Source organism: Sus scrofa, chromosome 15, assembly GCF_054392235.1.
Source record: "Sus scrofa isolate SSC_HxYL_T2T_F1_AM1 chromosome 15, Sscrofa_HxYL_maternal_Yorkshire_Landrace_v2.0, whole genome shotgun sequence".
Taxonomy (NCBI): Eukaryota; Metazoa; Chordata; class Mammalia; order Artiodactyla; family Suidae; genus Sus; species Sus scrofa.
This window is the reverse complement of record NC_139397.1, coordinates 86,560,605-86,577,675: the sequence shown is the minus strand read 5'-3', so window position 1 is coordinate 86,577,675 and position 17,071 is coordinate 86,560,605. Positions and strand designations below refer to the sequence as shown.

Below are 17,071 nucleotides of genomic sequence, written 5' to 3'. Positions count from 1 at the left end.
GTACTGAAAAATATAGAAGTCCATTTAAAAACAGCATATAGAACTAATTTTTCAAGTTCTGTTTATTTTGTTTATTCAGCTTAAAATGTCTTGCTAAAGGCAAGAGAATCTATCTTGAAACTTTGTTTTCTTATTTTAAATTTACTGATAACTTTGGAAAAGAAGCTCAATAAAGTGTTAATTTCCACTTCTATAAATGATATTTTCCTTAAAATATGGTTGGGGTTTAGGGAGCATAGGCATTTTCCTTGCCCCTTTGCCCTGGCTAATCACTTGACTGACTACAATGGTGCATGGTATGTAGTCTTGTACTCAACTCTTCACATTACATTTTTTTACGCCTCATAAAGACAGTCCATCCTCACTGTGATTCAGGTTATAATCAGGTTTCTATTTTTCTTTTTGTTTCTTTTGCTCCTGGTGGCCCATATCAAGGTTTGGTAAACATGCTGCTCTGTTCTAAGGATCAACTGCAAGTAGCAGTTTATCATACCAAATACTGCTTTTATAACTCAATGTTCTCTCTTGCCTCTTTAGAAACACTTCAGGTGAAGCTTTCTGCTTTTTTTTTTTTTTTTTTTTTTTTTTTTTTTGGGTATTAGTTTTGTATTTGTATATTGAAAAGAGGTGTTATATAACAATACATTATCTTAATTTTCCAGTCTTTTTTGGTTCTGTAATATTCACAAGTACTATCAGGTGAGCAAATTTGGGGGCATGACAGTTTACTTGGTGGTGAAACTGCTTTATAATCTTAATTGATTTTGTCAAAGTAAAAGTTCATAGGTTGATGGCAAACTTATAAAAATAAAAGTCAGGAGTTGCCGTCATGGCTCAGTGGTTAATGAAGCCGACTAGGAACCGTGAGGTTGTGGGTTCGATCCCTGGCCTCGCTCAATGGGTTAAGGATCCGCCGTTGCCATGAGCTGTGGTGTAAATCGCAGATGCAGCTCAGATCCTGTGTTGCTGTGGCTCTGTCGTAGGCCAGTGGCTACAGCTCCGATTAGATCCCTAGCCTGGGAACCTCCATATGGCCCTAGAAAAGACAGAAAGACGAAAAAAAATTTTAAATTAAAAATAATAGTAATAATAAAAGTCACTATTTTAGGAGTTCCCTGCTGGCGTAGTAGGTTAAAGATCTGGGGTCATCACTACTATGGCTCATGTCACTGCTGTGGTGGAGGTTCAGTCTCTGGCTTGGGAACTTCTGTATGCCATGGATGTGTTTCCCCCCACCCCCACGCAAAGCCACTATTTTACTGTATGCCTGACAGTGCATGTTAGTATTCCTTTGCTTTCTTATGGATTACCCCTTTCTTTACAACCAGCTTAATGAAGTCCTTTGGCTCCTTGGTTATTCAGCTAAGATTCTTTTAAATACACAAAGTATATTTATAAAATCAGTTTATGTATATCACATTGTAGGTATTAGAGTTAAGAAAAAATGTATTTTTTACTAGAGCAAAATCTCTAATATTTTATAACCCACTAGATTGTAGTTAATTATAGCAATTGTGTTCTTCCAAAAATGTAATTTTCTTGAGGGCAAGGTATCTTCGTATTTTTGTTAACCATAAGAGTACGTTGTTTACAGCTTATGTTCAGTTGTTGGCTGAGTGAATGAAGTGAACCATGCCTGCAGGAATGAATAGCTACTAATGCCATCTACCATTTCTGTTTATAGGTATTACAATTTAAGTAGAACTTCCTGCCAGCAAATCTATGATAAAAAATATACATAACAGAGGAAACTATAAGTGTTATTTGTCCAGTGACAAGTTTTTAATGTCAGAATGGCTCACCTAAAGCGACTAGTAAAATTACACCTCAAAAGACATTACCATAAAAAGTTCTGGAAGCTTGGTGCAGTAGTTTTTTTCTTTATAATATTTTTGATTTTAATGCAAAGAGAAGTAAGTGTTCAGTATTCCAAAGAGGAATCAAGGATGGAAAGAAATATGAAAAATAAAAACAAGATGCTTGATTTAATGCTAGAAGCTGTAAACAATATTAAAGATGCAATGCCAAAAATGCAAATAGGAGCACCGGTCAGGCAAAACATTGATGCTGGTGAGAGACCCTGTTTGCAAGGATATTATACAGCAGCAGAATTGAAACCCGTTCTTGACCGCCCACCTCAGGATTCTAATGCACCTGGTGCTTCTGGAAAAGCGTTCAAGACAACCAATTTAAGTGTTGAAGAGCAGAAGGAAAAAGAACGTGGAGAAGCAAAACACTGTTTTAACGCTTTTGCAAGTGACAGGATTTCTTTACACCGAGATCTTGGACCAGACACTCGACCTCCTGAGTATGTTGAAGAATATTCATTGTTTACTTATTATCATGAGGGTTTTCAGGGGAGGGCATTAGCTAAGGAAGGTGTTTGTTCTTTAGCCACTTTGAGGCCAAGAATCAGCAAATCTCATTTATTTAATCTGTTTTAATTATTTTTTATTTTTATTATTGAGGCAAGATTTTTTATATTTGTGCTTGGTGATGCATTGCAGATGTGACAAATTATCATCTTAGAAATTAGAAAACTGAATTCTAGATTTGACCTCCACAGAACCACAAGCAAATCCTTATTTCTTAAATGCTTTAATTTTCTCATCTATTAAGGAGGAAACATGGGGTGAATTTTATGGGAACTGTGGGAGGTGGAGGAGTTGTTGCTGTTCCTCTATGTATTGCTATAGAATAGAAATATTTAAAAGATGTGCCAGGATTTCGGAGCTAATAGATAATGATATTTTATGAGCTAAGTCACAGATTTTATGGCTACTTTCAGTGCTAAAATTTTATCCCAGTACACGCAGTGTTTTGTAACCTTTAAGAAACAATATTGTTCTAATTTTTAATGCAACTGTGATTCTTTCTCTAGTTTTGTTGAATAAATTCATGTATTTACAGAGTTTTCTCCCTTTAGCTTCTGAGAGGACAGCATTGCTTTTTATTGTCACTTTGTGTACATGTTTATCTCAAGTATACAGTATTTTGATTAAGATTTCCCCAGATTCTACTGAGTTGTCTCATTGTTCTTAGTTATCCTTTTTGTTATTTTTGAGGTAGTGTTCAAATGCTCTCTTTGAATAGAAATAGCTAAAATGAATTCCAGCACTTTCAAACAACCTATAGATTTATTAAAAGTGCAAGATAGACAAACTGTAAGCCAACCGTGCCTACATATTTTGCTTTCTAGTTATAGCAGAATTATGTTTATAAGTGAACCTGAAGAAAAGTATTTAGTACACTTAGGTCTATTGCTTCCTTCATATTTTTCTAGATTTATGATGATGAACACCTGCTCCAATGATGAGCCCTGAGCCCCTCAGTATTGAAGTTGTGTGGATAAGATTTTTGTTGCTTTATTCTAAATTGTGTGATTCAGGGTTAAATTACTTAGCAGTTTAAATGAATGTGTGAACAAATAAAATGCCTGTAAAATGTTCTAGCCATTCTAACACAGTATAGTTCCTTTTCTATGTTTAATAGGTTAGTAGGTTAAAATGCACTATGGCACTTTACTGATTTGGGGAGAGGTCTTGATTGAAAAGTAGCCCCCATCACAAATCAAGAAGCATGATATTTATTTTTTGATGTGACAAAGTAAGCTCAAGACAAGTCTTTTTTTGCCCAATATGGCATTGAGAAGCTGCAATAATATTCAATAATGTTAATCAACAAGTGCAAAATAGCTAAGAACACAAAGAGCCTTTTTTTTTTTTTTGGACTGGAATGGATACCTAGAACTGTGAAGAGCTGGTGAAGTTTTAATACTTCCATACTTTAAATTTAACTTATATTATTAGCAAGGAACACATTTTCTGAAGAACTGCTAATCTTTTACATGCTCATTAGACATATAGATCCAGTTTCTCCCAAAGCCAGATGGTCTTGTGAATGATAATTTAAGCACATTTCTATATGCTAGACCTTTCAAATGGTTTGACTGGGAATCTGCAATCACTTTGACAAGTTATTTTAGCTTCACTACTTTAAATGACATGTGAAACAACATTTAAAGTGTAAGTTGAGCATGCTAATTGTTTCAAAATAAATGGGTTTATAAAATCATATTGTGAAACTTTATTATCACTTGAATTAATGATATAACATTACACTTTTACTTGATGTTAGTCCTTACAGCTGAACAAATAAAGCCTAGCTTTAAACTGAGGGAAAGCCTTGTGAGATTAAAGTGATGACACTTTATTAATATGAATTTTTGTGAAGTTTTACATTTAAAATCTTCAGAAGCTTTTTATAATTCTTGATTAATATCCTATTAATTAGTCCCATGGCAAATAAATATAAGGAAAATTTCTTTTTAATCCCAAAGCTCCATCCCCAAAATGCTTGTAGTACAACAAATTGTATGGTTTTTTCTTAAAAAAGAAATACTATAGCATGGAGTTTTTCGTAATTTTTACTTATCCTTTCTGTTGGTTCTTAAGAATTTATGTATTAAAAATATAAGCTTATATTTAGTCATTTGTTTCTGTGTAATTTTAACTCAAGTGGAGAGATAAATAGGTAATTTGTGCTTGGACTTCATTTATTTATTTTTTTGATTTTTAGGGCCACACCCATGGCACATGGAGGTTCCCAGGCTAGGCGTCAAATTGGAGCTGTAGCCGCTGACCTACACCACAATGCCAGATCCAAGCCGCATCTTCGACCTATGCCACAGCTCACGGCAATGCCGGATCCTTAAGCCACTGAGCAAGGCCAGAGATCGAAACTGTGTCCTCATGGATCCTAGTCAGATTCGTTTCTGCTGAGCCACAATGGGAACGCCTGGACTTTATTTTTACTTCGTAGTTTATCCAAGGTTCAATTTAGTATAAATCATTTGCTTTCATCTCCCAGTGAGAATGAATGTGGTCGTTTTCTTCTGCCTATGCATGTATGTTACACTTTAAAATCATGAAGGTCCTAGAGAGCAAAATTATTTTCACGCAGAACCTTCCTTCTCTTTACCTAATTGGCGGCATGGACATCCTCTCGTACTTTATCCCTAATTTAATTCCTTTTTGTTACTCCAAATATTTCAACCTAAACACCTCCCTCAGAAAAGGATCTGAAACATACTTGTATTGAGGTGTAGCTATAAAAGTAGTCATTAATGGAGTACCTGTCATGGCTCAATGGAAATGAATCTGACTAGTATCCATAAGGATGCAGTTTTGATCCCTGGCCTCGCTCAGTGGGTTAAGGATCCAATGTTGCTGTGAGCTGTGGTGTAGGTCACAGATGCTGCTCAGGTCTGGCATTGCTATGGCTGTGGCGTTGCTGTAGCCACCTACAGCTCCAATTTGACCCCCAGTTTGGGAACTTGAATATGCTGCGGGTGCACCCCTCCAAAAAAGTAGTAATTAATAAGAGTTTGTAGGGTGTCTTTTTAAGGGTGGCTTTCCCAGAATTCTAGTACTGTTCTGGGGGTTCTGGTTTCCCATTGGCCCTGGCAGAGCAACTGAAGTGTGCCTGGCGCTTATGTCCATAAGTGAATGGTTCACTTCCTTATCTTTGGATTTGAACAGCACTGTCTGATTGTTCACACACTATTATAGTGGCTTTTGGCTGTGTGGGAGGATTTCAGAGTCTATTATCTAAAACTGTACAGCTATTTATGGTTTTTAAGTGAAATGAGAGTTATTTTTTTATCTGTACCATAGAACACACATATTTTCTGTTGCAGGTTCACTCTGTTTGATTTGACAATGTTTTGAAGCCCTCTCCTATATGTTATTTCATTTGATCCTCACCTCAGCTTAGCAGGTGAGGGACTGTGGCCATCTCCAGTCTCATCCACCCACACCCCAGTGCCTTCCTATGAAGATTATTTTTATTGAAGATGACATTGTTATAAAAATAAATTCAAGATCAATTTATAACTAATGTTTTTTAGTGAATGGGTAGTACCACTAATCAGTCAAAAGCAACTAAGGTTCTCTTTCCTTAATGGAGCAAAATGTTTAACACAGCATGACGTGTGGCATTTGGTAGGTACATAATAAGTTTTTGCTGAATTATGATCATTATAAGAAAATAAACTTTATAGCAAGCTATTTTTTCCCTTTTGTTTGAAGTTTTCTTCCTTTCTTTTCTTTCTTCTTCCTCTTTCCTTCCTTCCTTCCTCTCTACTTCATTCTCTCCCTTTGTTTGTTTGTTTGTTTGTTTTTCTTTCTTTCTTTCTGTCTGTCATTCTGCCACACAGGGGACATATGGAAGTTCCCAGGCTAGGGGTTGAATTGGAGCTGCAGCTGCTGGTCTATCCCACAGCCACAGCAATGTGGGATCCTTAACCCACTGAAGAGGGCCAGGTATGGAACCCAAATCCTCATGGATATTAGTCAGGCTCATTACTGCTGAGCCACAATGGGAACTCCTCAAGTACAGGTTAAGTAAATTGATTAAACTTAGATAATATTGCATACTTAGGAAAGTATCTAATTTAAGATAATCTCTACAAAGATGAATATTCATTTAATAAAGTTGCATTGTTTAAAATTTCAAATATTGGAGTTCCCACTGTGGCTCAGCGGAAACAAATCTAACTAGTATATGCAAGTTCAACCCCTGGCCTTGATCAGTGGAGTAAGGATCCATTGTTGCCATGAGCTGTGGTGTATGTTGCAGACGTGGCTCGGATGTGGCATTGCTGTGGCTGTGGTATAGGCTGGCAGCTGTAGGTCTGATTCGACCCCTAGCCTGGGACCGTCATATGCCATGGGTGGGACCCTAAAAGACAAAAAAAAAAAAAAAAAATTTCAGATATTAAGAGAAATGCCTAATTTCTACAAGGAAGAAAAAAACTTAGCTTTTATTTGAGCAATTACAAGTATTTGCCATTCTTACAGGTTATCTCACTTCTAAGTTATTTTTATTTAAAATGTTACTTGTATTTAAAATTATATTATTGAGAAAGCTTACAATAGCATGTTGTAATCCTTGATTATGTGATCAGTATCACTGGACATGATCTCTAGGTGAATGGTCTGTTTGTAAAAAAATATTGCTTTGATTTATTTGCTTTTATATAGCATTGATCATCTTACATAGAAACTATCCACTACCATTTCTATTGTGTTAAAAGTTAACTAATGATTATTTCACAGCTATACAATTACTAAAATTAATAAAATTCATAATTGTTCTTCTACTTTGACTTTTTCTAGATGTATTGAACAAAAATTTAAGCGCTGTCCTCCCCTGCCTACCACTAGTGTCATAATAGTTTTTCATAATGAGGCATGGTCCACGCTGCTTAGAACTGTCCACAGTGTGCTCTATTCATCACCTGCCATTCTGCTGAAGGAAATCATTTTGGTGGATGATGCTAGTGTAGATGGTAAGAAAGCACATGCAAAGTAGATTGTCTCCTGAGTAGATCAATGTGGTGTTGTCCAAAGTCTCTTGGTTATATTGTACTCTCTATATGCCATTCCAGAGCTTGAATATAAATTATATTCTTATTCGCCATTTATATTCTTTCATCCATGTAGGGTGGATGAAAGAACAATCTAAGGATGTCCATATTCAAATATTTTGGAGTTAAAAAGTGTGTGAAACACCATTATTCATAACTTTGTAGTCCTTAATGTGAGACTTTTATTGTAAGACATAGAGGTTAAGAGCACAGACTTGAGCCTTGAGTTAGGCTGGTTTGAATCCCAGATATGGTCCTAACCAGCTATGTAATTGGACAAGTTACTTAATACCCCTATGCCTCAGTTTTTTTATATTTATCTGCAAAATGGGAAAAATGCCATATGTCATCAAATTTATTTTATGATACGTTATTAGTTTACATACCACTAGAATAAAAGACCCTTACAATCAATTAAGCTAGCTTGCCATTGCTTATAAGTATATAATTGTATAGCTTAGAACTGAGAAAATATATGATAACTCCTGGGGTTGTCTTAAAGACTAGATGAATTAATATAAATAATACATGAATTAAATATTAAAAGGAAGAGTTACCATATCCTGTTTTATTTTGGCTCTTTTAAGTATTCACGTACCATTTACAAAGTTAGCCAAAATCTTTAATGAATTTTCACTTAATTATACAAGTCAATAGTCAGTTGCTTGAGTTTCACATTTTAAATTGGACCCATAAGGATAATCTGACAAATACTCTAATTTGCTGAATTTTCAAACATTGCAAGTATTTTAAGTATCAAACAGATATAGATTATTCCAAAATTATTTCATTGTTTGCAAAGCTTATTCCTGAATGAGCTCAAATTTGGAACCAGATTTTTTTTTTTTTTTTTTTTTTTTTGCTTTTTAGGGCCACATCCACTGCGTATGGAAGTTCCTAGGCTAGGGATTGAATTGGAGCTACAGCTGCCAGCTTATGCCACAGCCACAGCAGCGAGGGATCTGAGCCACATCTATGACCTACACCACAGCTCACAGCATTGCTGGATCCTTAACCCACCGAGCAAGGCCAGAGATTGAACCCTATTCCTCATGTATAGTAGTTGGGTTTGTTACCACCGAGCCACAATGGGAACTCCCTGGAAAAAGATTCTTTAAAGTCACATTCGAACTCCAGCACTAACTAGTTGTTTCTTTATCTATAAAATGGGAATTTGCTCTCCCATCAGATCTAAAGCACCATCTGTTTTGAAGTAAATCATTACTTTGTAGACCATGAGAAAAAAAACAAAACCCTGCTTCCTGACAGATGACGTCAGCAATTATTTCTACAAAAAATTCTAAATATTCCTATGGTTTCAAAATATCCTGAGTGAACTGAGGTTATGGTCTCAAGCTAAACTAACATCTACATGCAATAAAATTGCTTTTCACCAGAGACCTTTGACTTGGGTGTGAAACCTGTCCACCAAATAGGGAAGTTTTCTAGTTCAGGTCCCCTGGATTCAAGTTACACACTACGTATAGATCTTTGGTTTGAATCTCAAATCCTCTTACCTGGGTTACTTCATCATCCAATTGTAATCAGCTAATTTACTTATTGCTTGATTCTGATTTTTTTCTAATTCTTTCTATCTTTTTGGACCAAAGTATATGGACTTTTAAGTGACATCTGAATAAGTTCTGCATACCTGTGGTATGCTTTTTCTTAAAAAAAAAAAAAATCCCAAACTCTATTTTACAAATCTTTTCTTCTTTAGTTTATTGAACTTTTTCCTCAGATGGTTTTTATTTTGTTGATTTTTGAAGAAGTTGGGCAGTGGGGGCACAGTTAGACTACTTCTAGTAAGCTTTGAGTTGAAGGTAACCTGTATTATTTAATTGCACAACAAGACTAATAGGATTAGAGGAAATCAGATAAAAAATGACATCCATTTATAATCTTCCTGTTTTAATCATTTTAATCTAATCACTGTCTAAACATATAATGTTCATCTAATTATATCTATGTCAGAAATCTAGTTTTGAAATTGGATATTTTCCCATAACATTGTTAATAGCCTGTTTCTGTTACGTTCAAAACTTTAGTTTTTTCTTTTTTCTTTTTTTTTTTTTTTTTTGGTCTTTTTGTCTTTATAGGGCCACACCCTCCACATGTGGAGATCCCCAGGCTAGCGGTGTAACCAGAGCTGTTGCCCCTGGCCTACGCCAGAGCCACAGCAACTCCAGATTCGAGCCGCGTCTGTGACCTTCACCACAGCTCACGGCAACACCGGATCCTTAACCCACTGAGCATGACCAGGGATCGAACCCACAACCTCATGGTTCCTAGTCAGATTAGCTTCTGCTTTGCCACGAAGGGAACTCCCAAAACTTTAGTTTTAATGATGATGATGAATTAGATACATTGTACTTAACCTTTCACTTTTATTTACCCTTTAGTGTTAGTGTACATGATATTGCAATAAATCCTTATGCTTATTTTTTTCCTCTTTTTTAATTTTATCTTTGGTTAAGTTAGGAGAAGTAGAACTACTTGGTCAAAGGATCTGAATAGTTTTTATAATTCTTTATAGCAACCAACAATAGATTTGGAAACGTTGTCTTGGTAAGGACTATCTTTGCACAGTAGTGTAATTTGTCTTACTGAATCAAAGAGCTATTAATGAGTACCCATTACAGAAAATGTGTCCCTAGTTATTGTAAAGGAGCTTGTGAAGTAGGAACTATAGTCCCTGATATCAGTTTGCTGAAGAAAGAGTGGCATAAATATGTGGATAATCAATTAACAGAGAGCTAAACCCCAATGATAGCAAACAAAATATAATTAACATTTTCAGAGCACAGGCCATGTGCTAGTTGGTCCCTGTATTAAATGTCTTATTTGGATAGTGATCTTTCATCACATCGTCCCAATAATCCCCCCGGGAGGATAAATCCTAGCATGCCCATTTTTTAAAAATATTACTCAATGAATTTATTACATTTATAGTTGTACAGTGATCATTACAATCCAATTTTATAGGATTTCCATCCCACACTCCCAGCGCATCCCCCCATCCCCCAAACTGTCTCCTTTGGAAACCATAAGTTTTTCAGTCTGTGAGTCAGTATCTGTTCTGCAAAGAAGTTGATTGTGTCATTTTTTTCAGATTCCACATGTCAGTGATAGCATTTGATGTTGGTGTCTCATTTGTCTGACTTCACTTAGCACTAGCATGCCCACTTTTTTTCTTTCATCCCCATTTTATAGATAAAGAAACTGAGGTACGGAAAGGTAAAATAACTTGCCCACGGTCACAAAGCTAAAAGTAATGGTGCTATAAGTTGACCCAGGAAATCTGGTTTCATGGCTTTGTGTTTTTAACTTCACAAAATGAGGGGTATGGATGACGGCTAAATTTGGAGGGCAGATAAGAATTTACAGTAAGTTCAGAAATTGTGGGTAAATCAGAAACTTCTTTATATGAACAGTGGGAGAGTTTATTGAAGGAATTTGTAGTGATTCCATTTAAAAAATCAATTCCCATTAAGACCTATGAAATGTTTCTATTTTGTAAGTTTTTGCTTTACAAGTCTGCAATTAAAGCAGAAATGTCTGTGACTATATTTTTAAGACAAATTACAATCCTGCTTGTCTTTCAGAGAACTAATTCTGAGGTACTTAGATGTTAAAAAAGTTACTCTGAGACAATGTTTAGATGAGCTTATTTTTCTACAAAAGTTGGTCCTGAATTCTTACCTCCTTTATGAGTGTTTAAGCTTTAAATAAGCAACTCTCTTACCTGCATCGCTGGAGAATTGGAAAAAACCTAATTACAGATAAAGTCAAAGTCACCTACACTTGCTTCTGAAATCTGGCAGAAGCAACATCAACCCAGGATGTTTAATGACATTCTCAATATTCCCAAATCTTTTTGAGTCTGTGCTATGGGCCCAAGAAGGCCAGAAGAACTGCATTATATATGCAATGAAAAATCAGTAATGTTGAAAAAGCAGTCTTAAGAAGTTATTGAAAAATACAAACAACTCTTGACTGACTTGATTGAAATATTTTTCTTTTATCTACTGTTTTAACTCTTGCTTGTTAGTATGTATCTCATCCCAATTGGAAATTAAACACCCAGTACTAAAATTTTGCCTGTTTCTAACTTCATTCCTGGTTTGCATGCTCTCTTCTTCCTTTGTATTTTTACTGGAAAAAATTCTGTGTTGGGAGACTCTGGAGCTTTCGAAAATTTTCTGCTTACTCTTTGTAGAAATATTCTCAGACTGCTGTAGCCCTGGATTTTCCTACCCGTCTTTTTACTCAAAATTTTAGTCTTAAATTATTTTGACCACTGCCTAAAATATCAGAGAATTTTTTTTTTTTTGAAACTTGGCATTATTTTTTCTATAAATTTCCAGATTTAAATATCAGTTTAAAAAAGAATCAAATGTCTTTTTAGCCAAATTCAGTTTCTTTTACTCTTTTCTCTCTTTTCTCTGGCCTTTAAATGAGTCTTAACTCTTGGGGTCTATTCCTTTTGAAGTTTCTCACTTCCCCCAAACACATTGTTTTTATTGATATGGCACGGACAGGATAAATATTTCTTAAAATGTCACGCATTATTATAGTTCAAAAGTTAAGATTTGAATGCATAATTTTAATTTTCCAATAAAGAGTTAAAATAAAGACATAATTTTTACCTTAAGGGATGGATATGTACAACTGTTAGGATTAAGCATATAGAGGATTCATTGTCCTGTTGTTTATTAGCTTTCATATGTTATATATGAAAATAAATTTAGGAATGAGTTAATCCTGATTTTTTTTTCTTACAGAGTACTTACATGATAAACTAGAAGAATATATAAAACAATTTTCTATAGTAAAAATAGTCAGACAAAGAGAGAGAAAAGGTCTGATCACTGCAAGGTTGCTAGGAGCAACAGTAGCAACAGCTGAAACGCTCACATTTTTAGATGCTCACTGTAAGTATATACGTATAGAAATAGTTGTAACATTTTACTTCTCCCTCCCTCTAATTTAAAAGGTAAGGACGCCTTTTCTTTAAATGCGTAATTGCATTTTCTTTAACATCATTTTCAACTGGTGATTACAGCAATGACAGCCCAAACAGATCACAGCTCTGGGTAGGAAATTTCTTTCACTTATTCAAAGATCTTACCTCCTTTGTGTTTAAGGTGTCTTAATTTTTTGTCTTCTATTGACCAGCTTCCTCAGCAAATTATCCACGCCTGGATTTTTTTTTTTTTTTTCATATGCTCATTCTGTCAAAAAAAAAAAAAAAAGCATTTTTCCGTATTGTTCCTGATTACTATACTTTAAAATGAGTGAAAGCTTTGTTTAAGTGTGGTCAACCCTATCATTAAACTGTATCCACACTTACTTTTTATATTTCAGTTTTTTTTCCCCTAAATTCACACACTCCTTCTTGTGCCAAATTAGGGGTACCCCTTCACAGCTTCTGGTATCTTTCCCATGAACGTTGTCAGTTCTTTTTTGTTTTTGTTGCTGCTGGATTTGTTTATATTTTAATTTTTTGACTATCAGTGATTTTATTTTTATTTATTTATTTATTTATTGCTTTTTAGGGCCACACCCACAGCATATGGAGGTTCCCAGGCTAGGGGTCTAATTGGAGCTACGGCTGCCGGCCTATGCCAAAGCCACAGAAACTCAGGACCAAGCTGTGTCTGCTACCTACACCACAGTTCACAGCAACGTGGGATCCTTAATGCACTTAGTGAGGCCAGGGATCAAACCCAAAACCTCATGGTTCCTAGTCGGATTGTTTCTACTGCACCACAACAGGAACCTCAACTGTCAGTGATTTTAAATGAAGTATTTAAAAAGTATTTTTGCAGTCAGTGTGTTTTGTTTTGTTTGCTTTTTAGGCCTGCACCCATGGCTTATGGAAGTTCCCAGGCTAGGGGTCAAATCAGAACTACACCACAGCCACAGCAACATGGGATCCAAGTCGTGTCTGCACCCTGTATCACAGCTCACGGCAACTCCAGATCGTTAACCCACTGAGTGAGGCCAGGGTCGAACCTGTGTCTTCATGGATCCTAGTCGGGTTCATTACCACTGAGCTACAACGGGAACTCCCTGGAGTCAATGAATAATGTACACATTAGGCATTACTAAAATGTCACTTAGCTCCTCAAGCTCTAACTTTAGTGACTTTTACTCTTTGTATGAGTGCTTAGCTTTGGATTGGTCAGCCCTTAAATTATGTTTGACCAAGCAAATTGGCACATACACCGATCATTACAGAAGGGCTTTTGGATTTGCTTGAGTCTCTTAAGAGCTTTCACAACAAGTACTCTGTTAATACCGGTTTTAATTTAAGAAAAGTCTAAAGGTAATCCAAGAGAGGTGTTTTCAGAAGGAAATGGCTCCTTCTCCAATATGCCCTCTCCTGGTCCAAGATTGCAATAATGTCAGACTGGGCTTTCTTCCCCTCCTGACAAATGTGTCCAATGGTCCTCTTAGACCATGACGGCCAGACTCCACTTAGTGATGGGAAGCCCTGAGTAACACTGCTCATGCCACATCTCCTGAACTCTTGTGTGTGATGTGAGACAGCCTGGCTTGGGACCAGGGCGCTGACCTTTCATGCCACTCCTTCACACTCTTTCACTAGGCCTGGGCAGGTTTGGATAGTCTTTCTCCAACTGCCAAAATCAGAATACTCCTATTCCTGATTTATTTCCTCCTAAGACCCTGTCAGAGAAATAAAAGATTTCAGTTAAAATACCTTACTCAGGGAGACTAGTTTAAGTAAATCTGTATACTTCTGGAGCTAGTTGGTATTGATCAGCAAAAATTTATCCTTGGGGAGTTCCCATCATGGCTCAGCAGAAGTGAATCCAACTAGTATCCATGAGGATGTGGGTTCAGTTCCTGGGTTAAGGATCCAGCATTGCCGTGAGCTGTGGTATAGGTCCCAGACACTGCTTAGATCTGGCGTTGCTGTGGCTCTGGCGCAGGCCAGCAGTTGTAGCTCTGATTCGACCCCTAGCCTGGGAACTTCTATATGCCACAGGTACGGCCCTAAAAACAATTATCCTTGATTCACAGCCCATTTTAAAGAGAAATACACAGTTTGAAACTTAAATATAGCAGTATCATTTTGCTTCCATTCTGATTTTAAAAAAAAATCATTCATTTCCTAACTTTTCTCAATCTTGCCTTTCTCTTCTTCATCTACCCTCATCTCATGACAAGAAACCTTTAAGAAATCTCCCCTATATAAATGTTCAAATGACTTTATTATTCTCCTTTCTCTGTAAATCCTCTTCCAAAATACAAAAAACAAAAGCAAAAACAAAAAACCCTGAGTGTTTTCACTGAATTAATTAAAATTGTGTTCCTTCAGGTGAGTGTTTCTATGGTTGGTTGGAACCTTTGCTGGCCAGAATAGCTGAGAACTACACTGCTGTCGTGAGCCCAGATATTGCATCCATAGATCTGAACACATTTGAATTCAACAAACCTTCTCCTTATGGAAGTAACCACAACCGTGGGAATTTTGACTGGAGCCTTTCTTTTGGCTGGGAATCACTTCCCGATCATGAGAAGCAAAGAAGGAAGGATGAAACTTACCCTATCAAGTAAGATGTTGCTCTCAAAGTCTTATAAACAGTTATTTGTATATGTATGAATTCTTTGCTTTTTAGAGTAATTTCCTCCAAGGTAATTCACACTAACAAAATAAACACACATATTTTATATGAAAGGAATGGAAATGTCACTTATTTATATACTTGCTTATACATGGTATAACCAAGTAAGAAGTAGAATTAAGTGAGCTAATATCTTTCTTATAATCATTATTTAAGAATCCTTAAGTTTGGTTAGAAGATACATTAATCTTGCTCTGCTAGATAAGGATACTCAAAAATTTCCTCCCCGTCTCCCCAAACTTGAGTTTGAAGATAGCATTTTTAGATTTTATTAATTTTCAGAGTCCTGAAATTGTGATCTCTATTTGTAAATTTGATTCAATTGTTCTTAAAAATGTGGGGTTTTTTCTTTCTTTTTTATTTAACAAAGTTTGACAATGGATTATTTTTCAGAACACCCACTTTTGCAGGAGGCCTTTTTTCCATATCAAAAGACTATTTTGAATATATTGGAACTTATGATGAAGAAATGGAAATTTGGGGAGGTGAAAATATAGAAATGTCTTTCAGAGTAAGTTTATAAATATGATGCACATATTAAACAATGAAATGTATATTTCTGGTTGCTGACAGAGATCATCACAGATGTGTATAGTCTTTTTGTGCTTTCTAAAATGTAACTGTTAGAATAGAATAAATATATTTCCTCTTAAAATGGTACTTAATATATTTATTCATTGCTGCCAGTGTAACAAGAGGAATCAGTGAAATGCCTGTGTCCAGGCAATAACACCAATTAATGCACTTGTAGCTACTGAATTCCAGCCAAGATAAATATAATTAAATCTAGTGCTTCAGGAAATTGGTTGATTATCAAGGGAGTTGGGATGGAAAAAACATTTATGTATAATTTTAAAAGACATTGAACTTAACTCTTTGGATTAAATGAGCTTTTTCCCCCCCTCTATACATATTAAAAGTTAATATGAGAAACAAAGCAAAGGCGTTGGATGGTCTCCACATGTACTTATTTGATTTTGTGAGTTCATTTTCTACAGTGACTTTGTCATTCATTTCTCATCACTTAGTCTGGAATGTAGTGGAAAAAGAATTGAACTAGGGGTTGGAAGATTGAAGTTTTGGCTCTAGCTCCATCACATAATGGCAGGGATGATCTTAGCCAAGTTTGAGCTGCTTAAGGCCAGGGGTCTTGTTTTATTCATTTGAGTATACCCAACTCCCAGCACATGCTGGATCTCAAGCACAGTTTATTGAACTGAACATGTCACCAAGCTTTCTCATTTGTTTGAGAGAGAGAGAATATGATCACTGCCCTAATATTAGTATACATATTAAACATGACTTTTAGATTTTTTATTTATGGAAGACTAGCTTGCCAAGGTATTGATTTAGCAATCTGCCATATTATTATTATTATTAGCTTTTTATGGCCGTACCTGCGGCATATGGAGGTTCCCCAGCTAGGGGTCTAATCAGAGCTAGAGCTGCTGGCCTATGCCATAGCCACAGCAATCCAGGACTCAAGCAGTGTCTGTGACCTATGCCACAGCTCATGGCAACGCCAGATCCTTAACCCACTCAGCAAGGCCAGGAATCAAATCTGCAACTTCATGGTTCCTAGTCGGATTCGTTTCTGATGCACCATGGCAGGAACTCCTGCCATATTATTTTGAGTTAATGAAAATACATTTTTTTTGACCCTCTTTCTCTAAATTTATGAATTTTTAAATAATGACCAACTATTTCAAAAGTTTAATAGATCATGCTTTGGTAATTAGGACTATCTGGATTTATCTTCTTGATTACAAAGTCGAATACGCAAGGGGTAAATAGTCTGGGCCCACTTATTCCAAGTCTGCTGTGGAAGTACAGAAGAGCCTTTGGTCCTCTGTGAATATTAAAGACCTTGCATAATCTTTGCAAAAAAAAAAAAATGGAATTTATTTTTTGAGAGATCCAAAATCACTATTTTGTTAAAATACTTTCTGAAAATATTTTTTTTTCCTCTAGTGTGTCTGTACCATTT

General features: G+C 35.9%; 2 protein-coding genes across 5 annotated transcripts in view; both read left to right on the top strand.

Annotated features, from left to right (window-relative positions):
- Nucleotides 1–17,071, top strand: part of TTC21B (tetratricopeptide repeat domain 21B) — an 875,896-nt gene that overhangs the window by 193,131 nt on the left and 665,694 nt on the right. The gene's annotated exons all lie outside the window — the stretch shown is intronic.
- Nucleotides 1–17,071, top strand: part of GALNT3 (polypeptide N-acetylgalactosaminyltransferase 3) — a 48,630-nt gene that overhangs the window by 23,649 nt on the left and 7,910 nt on the right. For all 4 annotated transcript variants that reach the window (XR_014829489.1, XR_014829488.1, XM_021075049.2 and 1 more), the window contains exons 2-6: nt 1,685–2,308; nt 7,179–7,351; nt 12,214–12,363; nt 14,778–15,012; nt 15,478–15,595. Coding sequence is in view for 2 of the 4 variants with exons in the window: in XM_021075049.2 (XP_020930708.1) it covers nt 1,794–2,308; nt 7,179–7,351; nt 12,214–12,363; nt 14,778–15,012; nt 15,478–15,595 (1,191 nt within the window). In the remaining 2 variants the exon portion in view is untranslated. The remainder of the gene's footprint in view (nt 1–1,684; nt 2,309–7,178; nt 7,352–12,213; nt 12,364–14,777; nt 15,013–15,477; nt 15,596–17,071) is intronic.